At 38.8% G+C, this 21320-nt stretch overlaps 3 protein-coding genes across 4 annotated transcripts; 2 read left to right on the forward strand and 1 right to left on the reverse strand.

The window, feature by feature from the left end:
- Positions 1–428: 428 nt before the first annotated feature.
- Positions 429–2916, reverse strand: LOC111338738 (phosphatidylinositol N-acetylglucosaminyltransferase subunit P). The gene is made up of 4 exons (XM_022945256.2): positions 2778–2916; positions 2511–2583; positions 1675–1793; positions 429–676 (listed from the first exon to the last, which is right to left on the reverse strand). The coding sequence occupies exons 1-4, from the start codon at positions 2857–2859 to the stop codon at positions 564–566; spliced, it is 387 nt and encodes a 128-aa protein (XP_022800991.2). The 5' UTR covers positions 2860–2916; the 3' UTR covers positions 429–563.
- Positions 2898–11158, forward strand: LOC111338737 (uncharacterized). 2 transcript variants are annotated; one of them, XM_022945254.2, is made up of 10 exons: positions 2898–3009; positions 3082–3125; positions 3559–3624; positions 4116–4246; positions 5301–5463; positions 6906–6980; positions 7237–7278; positions 8107–8211; positions 9604–9690; positions 10527–11158. In XM_022945254.2, the coding sequence occupies exons 1-10, from the start codon at positions 2982–2984 to the stop codon at positions 10698–10700; spliced, it is 915 nt and encodes a 304-aa protein (XP_022800989.2). In that variant the 5' UTR covers positions 2898–2981; the 3' UTR covers positions 10701–11158. The 2 variants fall into 2 exon arrangements, with proteins under 2 accessions (XP_022800989.2, XP_088586411.1); XM_088730285.1 differs by lacking the exon at positions 3559–3624 and having other exon boundaries at positions 2962–3009.
- Positions 11159–13695: 2537 nt separating this feature from the next.
- LOC111338735 (sperm-associated antigen 7 homolog) lies at positions 13696–19798 on the forward strand. Its single transcript, XM_022945252.2, has 8 exons — positions 13696–14055; positions 14659–14726; positions 14849–14937; positions 15601–15685; positions 15980–16027; positions 16799–16843; positions 17739–17901; positions 19263–19798. Exons 1-8 carry the CDS (start codon positions 13986–13988, stop codon positions 19391–19393), a joined length of 699 nt encoding a protein of 232 aa, XP_022800987.1. The 5' UTR covers positions 13696–13985; the 3' UTR covers positions 19394–19798.
- Positions 19799–21320: the final 1522 nt, after the last annotated feature.

A 21320-nucleotide genomic window follows, 5' to 3' on the forward strand; every position in this document is an offset into this window, starting at 1 on the left:
TGTCTAAGCTCAAGGGTTAATCATTATTAAAGAGTTCAAAACAAAGCCAGTGTTTCGGTGTATCACAAGCTCTGTTAAAGGGAATCAGACTTTTTGAAAGTCTTAATTTCAGTGTATTGTGAACTTATTTAGCAGCAACAGTCTGAGAACTGCAGCTATTGATTTCATTGGTGCAGCCAGGGTTTTGAGTTGCATTTGAAATCATGGTATGTGAAGCTGCATTTTAAACTCATTTGAAGACAATTCTCTTAGGGCTTGGTCACTCTTTGTAATCTCAAAGGTGGCAAAATGTAAATGGTTTCACATACTTCTGATGCCAATTGTTACTTCCATAACTAATTTTGGTGCCTGAGAGATTAGTTACAAAAATAACTCGGCCTTATGGTTAGGGTTTAATATACCATTCCTTATTTCTTGAAATCAATAGCTGATTTAAATACAAGTTTAATTATGCTGTACAACCTCAATAAATTGCATGTACAACCTTGTCAATTAAAAAAGAAAAAAAATACTTAAATTTAGCCAACATGTCCAGAGTTAAGAAATCTGAAGAGTAGTACATGTTAGTCTTCGTAGAGGGCCCTGTTTACTTGGCTGAGTGGAATGTCATACAAAGGTGGAACTGATCCAAGAGGAACTGAAATTTTTTCTTCATTAATGTATTGAGCATGTTGATCTGCAAGTTCAAAAAGAAAAACATTTGTGAAACCACTTGATTTCTTCCCTCTGATGAGAATTTTAGAGAAATAAGTGTTGTGTTGGGGAAAGCAGTAGGGAGGGTAACTACAGAAATCTCCAAACTCTGATACAGGATGTAACTTCTCAAATTCTGGACATCTGTCACAAGAAGAAAATATGTACCCTTTGCCGGCTAGTGAGTCTCCAATTACCGCAACCCCTCCCCTCTTCTTTCTTTTGACCATCACACCCCGTTTTACAATTTCTTTTTCTCCCCAGCCTTCCACTGCTCTAAAAATCAGAGATGGCAGCTATAGTTTTCACCAAGAAAATAATGAGCACTTGATCACCATAAAATTTTTCTTGCCTTACAGGCGACCAAAATATCTGATCAACAATTTATAAACTGAGATAAAATGAAACATGTCTGTGTGAGTCATATTTAGTGATGATTCCTCCTATTGATCATGTTCATGGTCTGTATATAAGTCTTATTAACCAAGCGCGAGGGCCGTACTGGGAGAATATTGGCCCGAGGTCTTGACAGTACGGACCGAGCGCTGCGCTCGGTCCATACAAAAAAGACCAAGGGCCGATATTCTTCCAGTACGGTCCCAAGCAAGCTTGGTTAATAAGAGATTTATTATACGACTGAAGTTCAAGGGGACACAAGTGCGGTATCATTTGTGACCATTCGGGACAGTGCCCGGTCCAATACTGAGAGAATATTGACCGGCAATAGAGCATTTTGATTGGTTGATTTTAGTTATTGGCCCTCTGACTGCCCGAGTCATGTAATAAGGCTAGTTAAAGACCTAATGACTTCCAAACCACATCTCATTCCACCAGTTCATTTCTCTTCTTTCCTATGAAGTGGATGGATTGAAAAGCAATTCTCAACACCCTAAATAATCTTCAGCTTAGAAACTTAAGATAAATAGTGTTTATTTGTTATCCATTACAAATTAATCCAGATTACCGATTATGTATACTAACCTGTAATTGTGTTGATGGAGTCTGGTGGGAGAGTGATGGTGAAATTATATGCTATATAGAACAAAACTGCAAACACAAATGCAACACAGAGATAAATTGGTCCAGCTAACACCCAGTACCTGGAAAATGAAAATAATAGTCAAATGAAAAAAGTATTACTGGTAAGTTATCTTCAAATTTCATTGTCAAGTAAAAATGGAAGCTGTTTCCACTCAAATAATTTAAATTGCAGAAATTACAACTCCCCTGTCATCATATCACACCCACTCCCACTTCTACTCAGAAGCCACTAATTTGCAGGGGGGAGTAGCAAGAGAAAAAAAAAGTGTTAGGGTGGGAAACATACTATGTCAGAGTAGTTACCCGCAGTTAGTTCATGGTGGAGTGTTGCCCACAAAAAAGTATGACATTTCTACAGGAATCACTCCTAAAATTTCCTTTTACTATTCAAAATCATATAAAAGGCTCCTTCCCCCTTCTCTCCCCTATGTCAGCAGTTACCCACAGTCAGTTCATGGTGGAGTGTTGTCTACAAAAAGGTATGACATTTTTACAGGAACCACTCTCATCAGATTTCCTTTCACTTTTCAAAATCATATGAAACGCTCCTCCCCCCATCTCCCCGTTATCTATCAGCATTAATTTATTCTCGAGTGTCCCCAACACCACTCTTCAATAAGGTTCAATAAAGCTCTTATTTTCACTTTCACATTTTCCCTCCCTACAAAAGTCATTCATTTTTTGCCTATCGGCGCAATATATTTCGAATATGGGACATTATGGTGGAAAAAATCTACCCAACCTGCTCGTGAGCTTAACTGTGACCACAAGGTTACCTTTGAGGAAGATAAGTTATTCCAATACTATGCAGCCATTCTTCTGGGACGCAAGCCCAAATAAAATACAGGCCTAATGATTGAAATAAATTAAGCAAATTAATTCACGATCAGATACAGTTTATAGCTGCCTTGTCGTGAATATTGTCCTTTTTTAAAAGTTAATACAGTTTTATTGAGGCGCCTTTGAGCTTATTTGATTTTCGAGAATCTGGAGAGGACTCGTGTACGACATCAGATCTAAACAATCTCCACTTTAATACTTACCAAGTCCAAAATAGGTTCCTAAGTACAGTACAAATCCATAGACCGCTCTCTCTGGAGTGGGCGAAGGAGAATGTTCTGGCATATTTTGATTCAAATTTCAACTACAATCAGCCGCCATTATTTTCAGTAGTCTCTCATGACGATATTTTGATACCGCTGACAAGCACGAGCTTCGGACGATTTTTTGCAATTTCTAAAATCAATATGGAGGGAAGCGCTGCTAATGAAGAAGGTAAAATTTTTCTTTCTTAGTGGTAATTATGTATTATACATCACATACTCAGTCTAGTTTTCCTTGTCGTAGAGTCTGGTCAGGTGCGAATTCTGAACGTGGAACATGATGCAGAGGTAAGATCAAAGGAAATGTTTTAAAATTATCGTGCTCTTGCCTTCGTAGTTTCGTGTAGCTACATTTGCTGAGGTTTAGTATTAGTTTAAGGGATTTTTGAGGGGATCCTGGATAGCGTAAGTGTTTTCAAATAGGGTGCGAGAGTCGGCACCTTTAAAAAAAAGTCTAAAAGTTTTGAAGAATTCAAGAAAAATCTATATTTTCTTTTGGAGAGTTTAGTGTCATGACAGTGATGATTTCTCAAGGGGACTTCGGAAGGTCAGTGACTTCAGTAACGGGAGGTGAAAAATTTATTAAATGGATTGCCCTTAAACTCCAAGACAGAAATATCTATCAGCCACCCCCCCCCCGAAAAAACCTGTAGACTTAAATACTAAAGCACTGTCATAAAAGAGCACCTGCTATAGCTGAATATTTTGTTAAATCCTGCAGGATGTTGACCTGACTCATGCAAAAATTGAAAAACTAGAAAACCTTGAGAGACTGACTTGTGTTAAGGTATGGTTTAGACTGAGATAGATATTCTTCTGCACTTGCAGTCTCTCTTCGGCTTGACCCTTTTACCCCCATGATCTAATTAGAACTTCTCCTAAGTGTCTGTCATACAATTCTATGGATGGTAGTTTGGAGAATTTGAAATTGGATCAACTAATAATCCCATAACTGATATGTTTCTTTATTCTCTTTACTTGTCTGCTTGATATTGCATTGATATTGTAAGGAGAAGTTCTGTCTTGGTCACTCATGGGAGTTAAGGGGTTAAATGATTGCCATTGGTCAGTTTGCAATCACTTGACCTGCCACTGATACATATTCCTGAAATATTTCCAGCACAGGATAAAAGCCCAGATTAAAGGCACAACTTTGCACATGTGTAGTGTAAATGAAATACCTTCTGTCTTGATACTTACACTGTAAGTGCCTGTGAATCCATCTGTTAGCTGGGCAAATACAGGTACAATGACCACACTGCCTATATTTGTTTTTAGTCTCTTTGTTTAAGAAGAAATAAAATCACAAAGATTGAAGGACTAAGCACATTGGCAACCCTGGAGGAGCTGGACTTGTATGATAATCAGATTACACAGATAGAGGGACTGGACAACCTCACCAACCTCACGTGAGAAAGAACTCTATATAACAATTGCAACAGAACATTTTACTTCAAGCTTGACAAGGGCTACTGTAATGCTCTGATGAAGGACTAAGGCTCTATACATCAGCTTTAAAAACTCTTGATGGTGGCCAATTTACATCTATTTATGAACTCATCTGATAAACCAAATTATCTTGTAATGGCCCCTACAGATGCTGCACCACAGTTTCCTATGAAACTTACCCCTTTATTATTTGTTTGTGTGATGAGACTGTCATTCCAATTCAGGTTATATCTGAGGGCCAATTGAAATGGTGGTTTTTCTCCTCTCATGTGATGAAGAATTTGCACTCATAGGAACTATCTCTGATAGTCTTTTAAAAGCATGGCATATGTAATGTCATATGTAATGCCTTAAGTAATGCTAAGTGACAGAAATTTCCTATGATTCTTTGCTTGGCAGGTAATGCAGGCAGGAAAATATTCTTGCAATGATTAACATGAAAAATCACTCTACATGAAGTTTAAACCCTCTAAGCATCCAAATTTAGAGAGACTTTTCTATCCTGTACCTTCATCTTCACCTTTCATGGTAACAACTGCTGTAATATGAAACATTATTACACGGCTCAGGCATTCAGAGGGCCAATAACTAAATTCAACCAATCAAAATGCTCTATTGCTGGTCAATATTCTCTAACTATTGGACCGAGCACTGTCCCGAATGATACCGCACTTGTGTCCCTTTGAACTTCAGTCGTATAATAAATCTCTTATTAACCAAGCTTGTTGGGACCGTACCGGAAGAATATCGGCCCTCCGTCTTTTTTGTACAGACCTCACTGCGCTCGGTCCATACTGTCAAGACCTTGGGCCGATATTCTCCCAGTACGGCCCTCGTGCTTGGTTAATAAGATATATATATGTCATAATGTAAGAGATGCAAACAACTAACAATGTTCTATCTTTTTGACCATGATGAAACAACTTATCGAATGTCCATCTTAATTGCACTTTTGAGAACTGAAGATTGAAAATATTTTTTGACGTGATTCTTTTGTTCTGACTAAATCTTCAGGAGTTTGGATTTGTCCTTCAACTTGATCAAAACAATTGAAAACCTGGGATCTTTAGTGAAAGTCATTAAGTTGTTTCTGGTTTCAAACAAGATCTCTAAGATTGAAGAACTACAGAATCTGCCGCAGCTAGAAATGCTTGAACTTGGTGCAAATAAAATAAGGGTAAGTGTTACATGTAGGTATAGTACGTGGAAGTTCTTGTCAGTGGATGTCTTCTGAAATAGGAAAAAGTGTCTATAACTTGAGCTGGCTGCTAACAAGAATGTCAGATATTGTGAGTAGCTTCTAAGGGTGAGAGTAAGATATGTACAGTTTCACCTGGTTGAAATTTATAATAATAATACTGCCGCCCAGTTAGCTCAATGGATAGTGCGTTGGACTGTTGTGTGGGAGGTCGAGGGTTCGACCCTCAGCCGGACCAACACTCAAGGTCTTAAAATAATGGAGAAGAATTTGCTACCTTTCTATGACATCAAAGAAATGGTTAGCTATTCTAGTCTTCTCGGATAGGGACGAATAAATGGAGGTCCCGTCTCCTGCAGGGTTGGGGTAGGAGACGTTAATTTCCCACACACGAGATTACTGTGTGATGGATGTCCTCCCCTGGGGTGGGATGGGTGGGAAGGTGAGATTGATATGGACTGAAGCAGCTGCCAGAGGTGCCTGAGAAAATGCCGACGTCTGTTCTCGACCTTAACAACATCTCATTGTAACAAACCTGTAATTCAGCTCTCTGCAAAAGGTTTGAATAAGCATCATCATCCTCATCATCATCAAATTTAAATTATTGGTGTACAAGTAGTGTTTCAAAATTTGCCTGAACTGAATGAGAACATGTGAGACATTTCAGGGCTCGACACTAACAGTAGCCAACTAGCCACAGACTAGTAGCAATTCAGTTTTGGCAAGGGATTTTTGATTTCCACAAGCCAGTTCAGCTAATAAATGAACTGAAATTGTTGTAACATCTAAGATGTCACTAGCCACTTGGTTAGTTAGTTGAAAAGTTAGTGTTGAGTCCTGCAACTATGCTAAGACTAAGATGTAGCACTGTTCTGTGTAATCAGTGCCCTGTTATGTCATTGTGATCACAAATAGCAAAGATGAATTGGCTGATATCTGTAAGATTTAATGAAGGCCCATGGGTTTTTCCTTAAAGGGAGCGTAAATGCAAAGAAAAATTTCAAATTATCATAACCCCCAAAAGTGTCTATGGCCACTTACCAGAATATCTGCCAACAGTAATGTAAAATTACAATCCAATGCCATTGCTAACAAGGTTTTGTGAAGGTGGTTGTTAGTAAAGCTGCCTGCAGGGCTCAACAATAACTTTTCAACTTACTAGCCGCCAAGTGGCTAGTGTCAACTTAGATGTTATAACAATTTTCAGTTTGTTTACTAGCCAAACTGGCTAGTAGAAATCGAAAACCACTAGCCAAATCCTAATTTTTACTAGTCTGTGGCTAGTTGGCTACTGTTAGTGTCAAGCCCTGTGCCTGCTTGTGAAAGTTCTTGTTTAGAGATCTTCCACTGTCTTCCAACTTTTTCACTTGTAAGTGTTCAAGCAAGGACAAATGTAGGTCTGAATTTGCTTTCGATTTAAGGTTCTAGAGGGGCTTGAAAGTTTCACACAGTTGCAGAGTTTATTTGTGGGAAAGAACAAGATCACAAAGCTTGAGGTGGGTGCTGTGTTTTCTTTTTGTGTAGATTTTTTTCTGGTGTATTGTAGTTTTGTTATCACAAAAAAACTCAAAGATGGAGTTTTTCCTAGTTGTCATTGGTTTTTCTTAGGAGGACCAACTGACTTGGTCATTGATGTTTTCCTGATCTTCAGGCAGTTTGCGCACAAGTTTTCAGTTAAAGCTGCCAGTGGCTTATTGTCAGTGGTAATTTTTTTGTTTTACCTACACTCATTGAACTTTTATTGGTTTTCAGAATCTTAGTTGTCTCACAAACCTGAAGCTTCTTAGTATACAGGTAAGTGGTAAGAGTAAAAGACAATTCAGGGTATTTTGACTATCCAGCTACTGGAGGAGTTGTGCAATTATGAAAACAATTTTGTAGTAGGTGGAACACTGTTAAAATGATTACATTTTAAATTGACTGTCTTCACATGTACTGCCAAATCTTACAATACTTTGAATGAATAGGCACTTTTTTTTACTGTTTAAAGGAATTTTAGTTAGAAATGTAATCCATGATATGTCTATGATCTTTCAATTTGGGTCTGAGATGGAACTTGGTTGGTCATCATGTTGTGTTTTTGGGAAAGACACTCCATTCTCACAGTTTCCCTTCGTCTTGGAATCTAAAACTGAGGAAATGCTGGAGAGTCATTGGCAATGAACCAGCATCCTCTCCAAAGGAAGTAGCACTGCTTCTAGTCGCTTAATGCCCTCTGATCTGTTCATCAGAACCTGGTCACATTTCTGTATTTCTTGACAGTTTTATCATAAATGGTAAAATTTACTCGAATGACATTGGATTTTGTTAGACATTTAAGAATAAATATTAGCGTGAAAAACACACAACGTTTTGATGACTCCATGTCATCATTCTCAAGTGAGAAGAGAATAAAAATGAATAGTTAATTTATACCATACGAAGGTGACAAACGTAAAAAGTTAGGAATTTTTTTAAAAATTTAAATAAATAATTGCGCGTGTTGAGTTCATAAATGTAAACTATTAAATACATAGTTTCACGCGTATGGAATCCGATTGTTCGTTCAAAGTGGGCTTCATCTTCTTTGTGTGTTTTTCTTGCTAGATAAAATTTATGTTTTTTTTTTATTTTTTATCATAGAGTAATCGCATTGTTAAGCTGGAAGGTTTGGATAGTTTGGTGAACCTAGAAGAACTCTACATCAGTCATAATGGCATAGAGGAAATAGAAGGACTTGACAATCTGGTAAGTGGAAAAGGGAAAGTTTTATGTTTACTGGGCTCTTTTAATCACATGCAAACCCTAAGGGGCAGATTCAAACTTGAACAAAATGGATCTTAATCCTCCAATTACTACTCAGGAACTTAGTATAATAAACGAAGTGAAACATTTCACATGTTTCCTGAAAGGTCTGCAACATGATCAATGAAAGTGTGTAATGCATTTTCAATGACGTATCTCCAACCCAGTAGTGTATATGATCTTGAAAGATGCAGTAATTAGATTTTCCTCAAGGTAGACTGGCTTCCTCCTATCAGGAAAAAAGGTATTACTGTAATTTATAACTTGAAAATTTTATTTTGTGATAATCATTACGATGAAGATTTACAAACTAACATTATGTAATAATGGAAATCAGACCTGAAAAAAATTTCAGGCCTGTACGGGATTCGAACCACTGACCTCTGCGATACTAGTGCAGCGCTCTACCAATTGAGCTAACAAGCCAACTGGGAGCAGGCCATCAAATTAATTCGATATAAACCCGTAGATGATAAATCGAACAACAACAAACATATGAAACATATGAGTGAACTGCGGTTATGAGACGTATATAAGAACGATCCTTCGCAGTAAAGCACTATTTGAGCAATAGTGGAAATCAGACCTGAAAAAAATTTCAGGCCTGTACGGGATTCGAACCACTGACATTTGATGGCCTGCTCCCAGTTGGCTTGTTAGCTCAATTGGTAGAGCGCTGCACTAGTATCGCAGAGGTCAGTGGTTCGAATCCCGTACAGGCCTGAAATTTTTTTCAGGTCTGATTTCCACTATTGCTCAAATAGTGCTTTACTGCGAAGGATCGTTCTTATATACGTCTCATAACCGCAGTTCACTCATATGTTTCATATGTTTGTTGTTGTTCGATTTATCATCTACGGGTTTATATCGAATTAATTTGATGGCCTGCTCCCAGTTGGCTTGTTAGCTCAATTGGTAGAGCGCTGCACTAGTATCGCAGAGGTCAGTGGTTCGAATCCCGTACAGGCCTGAAATTTTTTTCAGGTCTGATTTCCACTATTGCTCAAATAGTGCTTTACTGCGAAGGATCGTTCTTATATACGTCTCATAACCGCAGTTCACTCATATGTTTCATATGTTTGTTGTTGTTCGATTATGTAATAAATTGGACGGATTTTCTGTGCTCAGTTTTAAACAACATCTTTACTTGTGGATAAGTCAAACTATTCTCTTGGAAGGGGCCAACCATGACTTGTTTGGTTGAACTAAGCAAGGAAAAGTCATGTTTCGTATACAGTGTATGTTGACTGTCGGTATGTACTCTGAACAGTAAGGTGGTCAGTGGTGGTTGCTGTATGATAACAAGCTCTCTCAATCACAATTTTGTTTGCACAGACAAATCTTAAAACACTGGACTTAGCATCAAACAGGATAAAAAGAATCAAGAATATCTCCCATCTTATCAACTTGGAAGAATTTTGGGTATGTTTATCAACGCTTGATTCTGTGATAATTACAGGCACTAGATATTTCAAGATGTATATGTTAACATTGTTAACAACCCCTACTGGTAAAAGGCGTAGCAGGTGACAGTCCTACTTCGAGAAGTTGAAGTTGAAGTACTGTAGGTACTACAGAGAAAGAAATTCAATTTAGTGGCAGGGGAAATACTTGGCCTGGTATGAACAAGTTTCAATTCAGCTCCCTCCTCATTCAAGCACTTCACAGTGCTGCCTCTCCTCCTTCACTTTTTGGTAAAAGCATCACCATTCTAATAAGTGACCCTACCCCCTCGCCTTACCGTTAAGTAAGCATCCTTGCAGGTCTTCGGAATGACTTCTACCATCAAGGTACTTTGAAAGTGACCGTGGTATCTTCTCCATAAGTTGCTTTTTTTCTTATAAATCAGTCACGGAGCGTTTGTTACTTGATAAGGAAAGCTCAGAGAGTGAGGGCTAATTAAGACGTAGGAATAAGGTACAGGAACCGTTTTAACAAAATTCGTTCACACACCGAATATAATTTTTGGATAATTGTCCATAATGCGAGGTAAATTATAGCAGCTAGGGATTTAGCGAACGTAAGAGGGTGGGATGGCAGTAAGGGTGGGCTCCGCGCTCGTTTCGGCCGCTCGCCCCTTGCCTCCTTGCTTAGCTATGAAAACAACTCGATATCAAACAAAAACGGAAACTTAAGCAAAACGGCTGTGGACCGAGTATTTTCGACAAACCGCCCACTGCAATTTATTTCTCAAATATGAATCATCGCAGTGTAAGCCTGTCAGGATTTCAAATTTCTTCGTTGTTTTCCACATGCAGTTCAATGACAACCAGTTAGACTCGTGGGAAGATCTGGACCAGTTCAAGAACTGCACCAAGCTTGAAACAGTTTACCTAGAGAGAAATCCCATCTGGCGAGACACGGCGTACAGGCGAAAAGTCAAACTTGCTCTTCCAACAGTCACGCAGATTGATGCTACGTTATGTGGTTAACAGCTAATTTGGAGCACGGTTCAGTTGAGGCGCGAAAGTCGAATCCGAGAATTGCATTAGGTTTACCTCAATACGCTGTGTGATTGGTCTTGAAACTTGCGCAAGTCTCCCAGGTTTATGGTTTCTCCATTCTAACAGAAATTCTTATTATGAACTGTCGAGGCTAAGACGTATACTCTTATTTAAGGGTGATAAGAGGACATTGGATGGTATAAAAGAGATTTTTTTTCCTTAAAACATCAGTTGGTATATTTTTGTTCTGAGAATCATTGGCTCCGTCGCTACTGGTACAGATTTTATTCTTTTGCGGAGCAAGAAGTGACTTTTATAAGCGATGTTAAGAGACAATTTTGACGTAGTTTGCAAGGGATTTATTATAGCTTTTCTATTTTGAAGGTTGTTATGTTTAAACATTGTACATATACCGCAACTATCGAGTCTTGAAAGTCTTTAGATGATGCGGCCTATCTGATTTACGCATGATTTCCCTTTAGTTTAAATATCTCGAGGTGGTATCTTCAACGCGCTTTTCGTCTGACTCTCCCCCACTCCCCCATCATCGGTCTCTACCTATGAGAGAGAGAGATGGTTGGGAAAGAGTCAGCAGCAAGCAACGAAGGAAACGACGGGGTGGGACTTATCTGAAGGACGACCTTACAGTTGTGTGATTATATTTCAGTTTTCTTTGGCTAGCGTTTAACGAATAATTTTGGCAATGCGCAGAGGACTTGTAACCAGTGAGCAGGCCCTCATTATCAACGCCACAGAACGTGAGTATCTTCATCCATTGGAAGATTTGAGACGAGTGGGGGATAGGGTTGCCGAGGGTCTGGCACTAGTGTCAGTACCAGACCCCTTACCAACTGGTGTTGCTTTAAAGGCCTCACTTTCGCGCAGGCGAAGAAACCCTCTTGCTGAAGCGCCACTAATAGGTTAGACAAAGATTTATCAGTAGTATGTCTCATGTACACTGCTCTGGCAAACTACACTTAAAGACATCTTGCTGGTAAAAGTCACGCGTGACTCGCGGCTCGCGTGACTTGCGACTCGCAAGGACTCGCATGAAACACTTTTCTCGCCTCTTCCAAAAAATACTGCCCAGAATGTGTTTCCACTAGAACATTACACAGACTATGTCTCTATATTCATTTAATGCCACCTCATTGTTATGGAAACAAAAAAGTAATTTAATTTCACCTCTCACTGCGCTCTTTATCAATTTCAATAATTTTCATTTAGCCGCTTTCAAAGACCGAAGAACACCAATTATTCGGTTACAAAAGATACAAGGAAGGTCACAAATCCTTTCTTCTCTACTAACTATGCTAAAACACACTGAGAAACTGTTTCTTCTTGTTGACTAATTCTCTTTTAGGTGAGTTAAGTCGCAATCATTATTCTTTTGTTTGTGACGTTCAATTAAAAAAAAGCACAAAATATTTGGTGGATAAGATATCAAGAGAAGCACTGAGAAACTGAAAGGCGACAAGAACATTTAAGGATTGAAAAGATGAGCTCGAATTGCAAATGAGGAACTTCTTAAGCTAAATTTTGCTAAGGTACACAAACCATGCTCCCTTCATTTTCGTTTGCTCACACATGATACACATAATAATAATCTAAAGTAATTTCACGGTTTCGTTCTTTCGTTATCTGCAGGTAATTACACGTACGCCGACCATATATGCAGTGTGTCATTTCTAGTATGAACTATTTTGTGCTGTATTTCGTTTCTCGATGCGTGTCTCTTCATCTCAACGCAATTTTTGTTTGGAAAATGCAAGCTATTTTCGGCATTTTTCTCACCCTCCATACCCTCCGTGCGGAAAGAGTTAACAGTTGGATTCACCATCGCGCATCTGCTGAATACCGTTTCTAAATCTTGCGCAACCTTTTCGTACAGCGAGGGATCTGACTGAAACGTTTGAGATTCACCCTCCCAAGGACCGGTGTCTTTAGCACTTTGGGCTTTAGGGCTAAGCGGCTTGGTGTTCACCCCATCTGACATAATGTCCGATTCCCATCTGTTAGCACCCTGTACAGGCCACTTGTCTCTTCGTAACTCAATGTCTTCTTCATACCTTTTCTCGTAAGATGTAGCTTGCGATAAAATGTCCTCCTTTTTGTCTTTTCTCGGGTTATTTTCTCTGTCTCCCAGCTTTCTAGCCCTGATATACGCAATATTGTGGAAAATCTTGCCGTACTCCTCTCGAAGTTCTTCCTCGAAATCATCCGCGTAAAGCATAATCTTCAAAGTCGTTTTAACAGTCAGCGGAATTTTGATCATCAATACTGACTCAGTTTAAACACTTAAACGTTTTTGCACCAAAAGACTTCAAATTTATTCAGAAATAAAAAACTCAGACATGCGTCAATTAAACTGGTGTTGTTATGCAATGAGAACTCAGTTATGTGCCAAGAGTCATGTCATCTTAAAGATACAGGAGGTAATTAAGTTTACAGTAAGGGGAAAAAGTTAACAATTCGATAGACCGTGAAAATAGTTCAGAGAATTACTGCAAAAACAAAGACATGCCACACTAATCCGATTGTCTACAACAATGCGAGATCGAAAACACCCGACTGATTGGTATGATGCCCCCAAGATATAAAACGTAGTGATAAACAAACTGCTCAGTTGCCATAGTTATCAGTGCGTAATTCTGGATCACCCAGAGTCCAATTCCAGAGTATTTTGAGTAATTTTTTTTGTTGTTTTGGGTTTTTTTAAAACACTTGTTGGAGATCTTTATATTTTCCACTGAGATTATTTATTTTTGGAGTGGAGAAGAGTAAGAATCTAATACCGACGTAGCCATGTTAACACCAGCCTTGAAAAAAGAAAAAAAAAAAGACGTTTTGCAGAGGTGTGCAGAGTGCCTTCCTTTTAAGGAGCCTCCTGCGCTAGGCTTTGTTGGGCCAATGTTGACGGTACTGGTCTTTACAGTTTGTAGCTCATTTTTAAGCTTTGTCTTTTCCCCTTTCACTGGCTTGTTCTTATAATTTCGTGTATTTCGTTCCTTTTTCGTTTCCGAACTGTGGACGCGAGATTACGCACGCGCGTGAACGTGCGTGTGTTCGTGTGTAGTTCGTGTGGTTCCAAATCCTTAGGATCCACGCCTTGTTTTCTGCCCATCTTTGGTCCTGGCACTAGCCAGGTTAAAGATGGCGGCTAAGCTCTGTCAGAAGGCGGTGCTCATTGTTTTGGAAGAGCTCACGAATTATTAACCAAGATACAAAACATCAATTCATTTTGATTACATTGGCGAGGAGTGAGAGATAAAAATGGATCTCCTAGGATCAATTCTAAACAGCATGGATGCTCCACCATCGACAGAAAACAAAAAGGCCAAAGGTATCCTGACCCTTTGTTGATTTCCGCCACTTCATGATAATCATATGCTTGAATATGTTTTGAAGTACAAAATTTAACACAGCTGTTTTCTGCGAAGCGTATTTGGATCATTTTTTTGTCATTGATATATTTTTCCATATATTGTTTGAGCGAGAGCTTGAATCTGAGCTCACTGAGTTTGGAAAAGGACTGATATATTGTTAGCGCAAAAAAATCCTCGGAATGAGGTGGAAATCCTGGATTCAGTCACATATCTGCAGAAACAAAACAAGTAATTTTTGTAATCCTCTTCCATAAATTGTGGGCTCAATTGCCATTGTTCCTTATTTATGTAGTTAAGCTTGTCCAGTCTAAACAGCTTGTTTATTAAGTGAATTTTAACTCAAAAGCACGGCCAAGGAGACTTATTTGCATGAGAATGTAAGATGAACAATCGTGGATTGCATTATACAAGAGGTCCGTAAATGTTCTGAAACCCTTACCCCCTGGTAGATCGTCAGTGCTCCATGTCCAATCACACTTTTTTCAAATGATATAGAGATTGAAGCATTATTTTTCATTAGGATTTCCCTACTGTTAATAAACATGTTTGTTGAAATGCAGAGGAGAAAGCCAAACTGAAGAAGCTCCAAATCGAACAAAAGAAAAAGAATGCAGAATTCCGTTCAAAGGTAGGAACTCTTGTAATGTTATTACTGAGTTATCTTTAACTGCTTTTCTCCCAAGATCTTATTAGTTATTCAAATTAGCTATTGATTTTAGAATGTCCTCCATAACTTTGATTTGAACTCAGACTGAGAAGCAAGTCACTGAATTTATAAAAGATACCAAAGAAACAAGACTCAAGTTTCCACCAATGACCAGAGTGGAGAGGAGTATTGTGTAAGTTTAAAGGCATTTATTATTTTGACCTGTTGTGGAGAAGTTCATCTGTATTTGATAGAAATTAATCAACAGAATGAAGTGATCATGCCTTAAGCAAAATGTAAGAACACTGGTTAAGAACATCTAATAATGCTCTTTGAAATTTGTGACTCATTTAATTATCAGTGTTCCTTGGGTGTTCATTAGTTGTTGAAGATCAGAGAATTCTCTGGTTACTACACAAACTTATGCAGCTCAATTTCCTTACCCCACTCAAGTTTTCCAGTGGGAGGCGCGGAGGCCTCATAGTTAGTGTGCTAGATTCCGGATTGAGTGATTCCGGTTTGAGCCCTGGCCATGGACATTGTGTAGTGTTCTTGGGCATGACACTACTCTCACAGTGCCTCTCTTCATCAGGAGAATAAAATGGACATTGATCAGCAAATTTAAGGCTGGAGGTAACCCTGCGATGGACTAGCATTCCACCCAGGGGGAGTAGAAATACTCCTAGTCACTTCTTGTTATGGAAACCGCAGTTAGGCGCTGGCCCAATGGGCCACCTGGCTTGTAAGCAGGCTTTACCTACTCAATTTTTTCACTCAGGTGTGGAGACTATTCTACTCTGCACTATCCTCTAGCTATTCCATTTCTTGATAAAAACCCTGTTTTCCAATTCATTAGTCATGATGTTGCAGAGATTGCTGGTCTTACTACATTTTCTTTTGGAGAAGATGAAGTAGACAGATATGTTATGCTTTTCAAAAAGGTAAGTATTGTCACATGCATGTTAAACAATGAACACTTTTTGAAGCTTTGGGCTGTCATTTTGTCATTGGAGTTTTAAGGGCTAAATTAGTGTGTGTTGCCAAGACTCACATTTTTTTTCAGCATTGTAAACGAAAGGTTTAAGATTTATGTATATTGTTTTTTTTTTTTCTTTATTTCTTTGTACTCCTCTGATTGCATAAGTTGTATTGCTAGGTTAGACACCAATTAAGCTGTATTTTTGTTATAATTTAGCACATTTTAATATAACTTTATTTTATTTATTTATTTCCAGGAATTTGCACCCTCTGATGAAGAACTTGAGGCATACAGGAATGGACAGGTAGATATCATTGCATAAGATTTGTTTACAGTTTACAAGCAGGAGTTATTCATAGGAGGCTAAATGAACATGTTAAATAATGTTTTAGAAGATGATGTTGACAGATTTTCACTGAGAATATTCACAAAGCCTAATTGTTTCAGTTCAGTAACTGAAGTAGGTATCAGAGTCATTAAGAAACCTTTAAAGACCAGGGGTCCATCTCTTGAAAGTCCTGCTAACTTAACAGGCCTGAAGCCATGTTTAAAATTAAAATTTAAAGGATAGAAAAGCAGGTTCTGGCACCCAAGTCAGTCGATTTTGTTTTTTTAGCTGACAGTTTTATTGTATTATTTTCAAAACTTTTGAAATCCCCATCTTGAATGAAAACAGAATAACTTTATGGACCTGTTAAGTGACCACGACTTTCAAGAAATGCGCCCCAGGCCCCAGTTGTTTATAGGGTGGATAGCACTTTCCAATGGATAAATCACTAACCAGTGGATAATTGTTAGCAAAAATTATTGCGTTATCCACCAGAAGGCGATTTATGCAGTGGATAGCCTTATCCACCCTTCAAACAAATAGGCCCATGTGAAAGCTAGCGGCATGATTCTAGGCCAATCAGAGAGTAGGCATTTTAATCATCACCTGAGCTATATGAAGTAAATCAGATATTGTTACATTTCTCAGCAATGAAGCTCGCTATTTTGATTATTAGTTATCTTTAAATTCCATGCTTCTAATATCTTTGACTTTATTGAGCTGTGGTTTTATCTTTCATTTTACTAGGAATTTGATCCAGAAAGTACAGTAAAGCTCAAGGAAGCATCTGAGGTATTGGCCATATGGAATGCTTTTATTTAATCCTTTAACTCCAAGATCCCAATGTTATTTCTCCCTTCTAGTTGCTAAATGTTCCCTGTAAAATAGTTCTGAGAATGTAGGCATTAGATCAAGATAACAACTTTACTTGTGATCAATTTCAGTATTCTCATCACCTTAAAGGTGTGTGCAGTTGACCCCTGGGGGGTGTTGACCCCTGGGGGTGTCTTCCCCTGGACACTTTACTTTCGCAGAGCCTCTCTCCACCCACATTCAATGTGATTGGGTGTGAATCTGAAGAGCTTGGTCTAATATTTAATTTTGAGTCTCATGGGAAAATTTTCTCATTAAGTAAGACACCAAATAGACGCATTTTCTTTCACTGTTTAATTTGCCAAGTTTGGCTTCTCTCCTCTTTGATAAGTTTCTATTGGAGAATTTCTCTTGGTATGTGATAGGACTTCATGAAGACAGGATTTTGAGCAGTTTTGGCTAGGTGTCCTAAAACCAAGAATGTAGAAATCACTACGGCCAATAAGAACCAAGTTTAGCATCATCATAAGCCAATGAGAAGGCAAAATAAAAAACAGGCAAATTGGTTGAGGCGCGAGTGATAAATTCGTGAGTGGTTTTGGTTTTGCATTTGATTGGTTTGGAGGATAGTGCGAATTTTCTAGACCAATAACACAACGAAGTTAAGCAAAACTAAAGCAACGGTGGACTACTATCGACACTCAGTTAAAAACTTTTCTGACACGAGTCTGTTATCTTGCGATATTTCTTCCTGGAACTTCACATCAAACCTTCGATTTTATGTACAAGACCCAGTTTCCTTACTCGCGTCCAGACATACTGCAGATACATGTAGATCATCCTCAAATATCCTGCCATCCTTCTCATTATACAGAGTAATGTTGATGAAACCAGCAAGGACACACAGCGCAAGTCGTCAAAACTTTCCAAACAAGAACCGTCCACATTTTACAAAGACAAGTACAGACACTTACTGGGTACCGACAGTGGAAAAGATGCCGCCAAGGCTACAAAAAGTAACTCAGCGTACGGTTATGGTAAGTTTCTGGTGAGGAGATGTTACGCAACTTTTCTGGCTACAGCAGACTGATACAAAAAGTTGAGCTTCATACCGTGTTTCCTCGAATAAGCGCCCATGCTCTAAAAAGCGCCCTCCCCGGAATAAACGCCCACCACTAAAGCCATAATGTCAAACATGCGCCGCCCCCTCCCCCCTCGATTAAGCGCTTCCTCCTCTCCTTCTCCGCCCTCCCTCCCTCTATTTCTTAAATAGTAAGGATACAAGGAAAACCTGTTACTATTGCTACTATATTTATTACTTTATTTTAAGCTTCAATTGCAGTGGATTCAGTACAGGAAAATAATTAGCGTCCCTTTCTTTGACCAAAATTTTAGATGAGCACCAGGCGCTTATTCGAGGAATACAGTATGGGTAACACGTGCTAAAATTAGTCAGCTCCGTCATTGTCTCTGCCTCGGGAGTGCTGTAAAGAAACCTCCTACTTTAGACGGATGAAAACTCCTGCTTTAGACGGATGAAACCTCCCATTACGCACATGATTCTTGTCTGTCAGTGTCGTGTACTATATACTTGCAGCGTTGAGCGCATTTGAAACAGAATAGCAGACTGTAGATAGTCGAAATCGGTTCAAAGACAGATTTGTTCACTGCATATCAGATGTTCACAACTGATTTTGGATAGATAGTTTTCATGCTAAGAAGAGACTCCAACTAACAGATATCAACAACTACCGGCATCCTAAAAATGAAATATTAACGACGTTCACATAAACAAGTAAGGCAATTATCCAAGCAACGCACCGAAAAGAACGAACTACCCTAATGCAGGGATCGAAACTGACCACTCAAAACTACCATACTCAAAACTAACATACTCAAAACTAACATACTCAAAACTAACATACTCAAAACTAACATACTCAAAACTAACATAGGCTGCTTGGGTTTTAAGACCAATAACCTGATAGCAAAACTGACAAATGTGTTTTCCAGGACCTGACATATAACACTCGACTAACAAACGACATCTCAGTAGTGTCCAATGATGACTCCAGTGTAGGTTGTCGAGGTTTCGCTCTGTTGCAAGTTCGTCCTTTGATCTGGAGGAGAAATCGTCGTGGAGGGGGCGCACTCAGAGGTGACGAACCTGTAATTGGGCGAAACATCCAGATGTTGTTGAAGCGTTTGTCACTGTTTCCGCCCTATTCAAGGATACACTCATCAGGAAGATTAGAATGCATGATCAAATGTGCTTCTTACGTAAACTTCATGCTACATTACGTCATGTTACGTCACGTCCCGTCCCGCCACGTCACTTCTCACTGCACTGTGCTGTGACAATCTAAACTGAATCTTGATTTTGCTGGTATTTTTGCAGTTCCCAGTGAAAACAAGCGGGATCTGCGTTCAATTGAGGAGACACTAAACGATATTCGTAAGAGGAAGAAGTTTCGACCGGGTGAGGTTGATGATGAGGAAGATGATGTCGAAGCTGAAGACAATGGCTAACCTTCCCATACAGTCCTCGAGGAAATTTTTGGATTCTCTTGAAGAGGATAACACCTTCTCTATCGTTCTGTCATCCAGAGAGCGGAATTCGTTATTTTATTATCGCTGCGAGGGTCGTTAGGGGCCAATTTTAGCCTCTACAGAATACAACAATATTCAGCGAAAATGTGTCAAATCTTGTAGCAAACTTGAGGTAGTAACCTTGTGGCTAGTTGTAAATTCGATTTTAAGAATATTTTTTCGTGATTTGCCCATAGAACAAGAACATGTATGATGTAGTTGAAATGTTGATAGTGGTTTCCCCTGTTTGTAAAATTTGAAACGATTCAATTCATCGACAGGTTTTGTGAGGCGTAGCAGGTATTCAATTAGTTTAGATGAACACGTTCCTTTTTTCTGAATTCATTTATTGAGTATGGTTTGAGCTTCGCTTTGGTCATAAAGAAGTTTTGCCAGCTTCTTACATACATACATACACACATACACATACATACGTTACTTGACCACTCCCCATAGGGGCTTTTCAGGGCCAATTCCCACCCATCCCACCCCAGGGGAGGACATCCCACCACACAGTAATCCCGTGTGTGGGAAATTAACGTCTCCAACCCCTAACCCTGCAGGAGACGGGGCCTACGGTTTGTTCGTCCTTATCCGAGAAGACTAGAATATCTATCCATTTTTTGATTATAGAAAGGTAGCAAATTCTCCTCACTTATTTTAAGACCATGAGTATCGGTCCGGCCGGGGCTCGAACCCTCGACCTCCTGCACAACACAATCCGGCGCTCTAACCAATTGAGCTAACCGGGAGGCGATCAAAGAGAGAGAGGCTCCGTCCTGCCTTCGGCGCTGGTTGCAACTCGACCTTTGAGTTCCGATTGGTTCTTGATTTCATTTGCATTTTGCTGTGATTGGCTAGATGCAATAATCTTGTGACGGAACGCTTCTCTCTTAGATTTAGAGGCATTAATGTTTGCTAAATTTCTGTGAAATACGGCAACAATTTTTCTGTAGTTATTATGCTTTCCTCATTTTTTCGAGTGACATAGAGTGTTTCAAAAGTGTCTGTGATTGCTTTTTAAACATCGAAGATTGTCCGACGTATTTGTCAGTTTTGATTGAATTACATTTTATGAACTAAAAATGTGTATCTTATGATATCGGTAGAAGAGAATAAGAAATCAGTTCTCGGCAATCTTCAACAAACGGTTGTCTAGAATACAAAATTAACGTAATTTGAATAAGTTTACTTGCCATTAATAAACAAATTGAGGCATTGTGTTCTTTACTCTTCCTTTGTTTAAAGATTGCAGGAACAAATTTCACTTTTTCTAATTTTTTAAGCCTGTGTTATTACAGACTTTTCCGTCTGTAAGTAAAACATGTCGTAATTTAGACTTGCCAAAGATATCTGCAAAGTTGAGCCAAGTTTAGTACGGCAACGCATGATTGCCGAAGAATATTCTAGTAAACGCTTTTTTTTAGGTTCGTAACCCTTTGTTTTTCTGAAAAAGAGCGAGTAAATTTGTACTTCTGTATGTTGTATCGTTCTAAGAAGTTAGAAATTAGGTATTTTTTTTCATAATCTTTTCTTTAGCAGGCAACAAAGCGGCTTCAAACATCACGTATGCTTTGTCAAGAGGGCGTTATTGAAACCTTTCAAAGTCAGAAACCTTATGACGAAAACAACAGATCACTTTGCACAGTTTTGACACATTTCAGGAAACATTTCGATTTTTATGACTTTACTGTGTTGTGCGGCAACTAAAAGTAACTTCAAATTAATTCTACTGCGTATCGCTGCGAAAGTTCTAATTCGTATAAAGAGACCGAAAAAGAGAAAATTAAATATTCTATTGTTGCGAGTTTTTAATATTGTCTTTGGTTGTAAAATTTTATGCAAAATCTCTTTACAGATGAAAATG

The sequence above is a fragment of the Stylophora pistillata genome, chromosome 8 (genome assembly GCF_964205215.1).
Source record: "Stylophora pistillata chromosome 8, jaStyPist1.2, whole genome shotgun sequence".
In the NCBI taxonomy this organism is placed as follows: Eukaryota; Metazoa; Cnidaria; class Anthozoa; order Scleractinia; family Pocilloporidae; genus Stylophora; species Stylophora pistillata.

Bases quoted from the DNA above. Each gene is read 5' to 3' on its own strand.
- LOC111338737 (XM_022945254.2), top strand. From the start codon at position 2,982: ATGGAGGGAAGCGCTGCTAATGAAGAAG. The intron at 3,010-3,081 runs GTAAAATTTTTC...TCCTTGTCGTAG, and splicing joins AAGCGCTGCTAATGAAGAAG to AGTCTGGTCAGGTGCGAATT. The intron at 5,464-6,905 runs GTAAGTGTTACA...TTTCGATTTAAG, and splicing joins TTGGTGCAAATAAAATAAGG to GTTCTAGAGGGGCTTGAAAG.
- LOC111338738 (XM_022945256.2), bottom strand. From the start codon at position 2,859: ATGCCAGAACATTCTCCTTCGCCCACTCCAGAGAGAGCGGTCTATGGA. The intron at 2,584-2,777 runs GTAAGTATTAAA...TTCAATCATTAG, and splicing joins AGGAACCTATTTTGGACTTG to GCCTGTATTTTATTTGGGCT. The intron at 1,794-2,510 runs GTAACCTTGTGG...TTCATTTTCCAG, and splicing joins ATAACTTATCTTCCTCAAAG to GTACTGGGTGTTAGCTGGAC.
- LOC111338735 (XM_022945252.2), top strand. From the start codon at position 13,986: ATGGATCTCCTAGGATCAATTCTAAACAGCATGGATGCTCCACCATCG. The intron at 16,028-16,798 runs GTAGATATCATT...TCATTTTACTAG, and splicing joins AGGCATACAGGAATGGACAG to GAATTTGATCCAGAAAGTAC. The intron at 16,844-17,738 runs GTATTGGCCATA...CTCATTATACAG, and splicing joins AGCTCAAGGAAGCATCTGAG to AGTAATGTTGATGAAACCAG.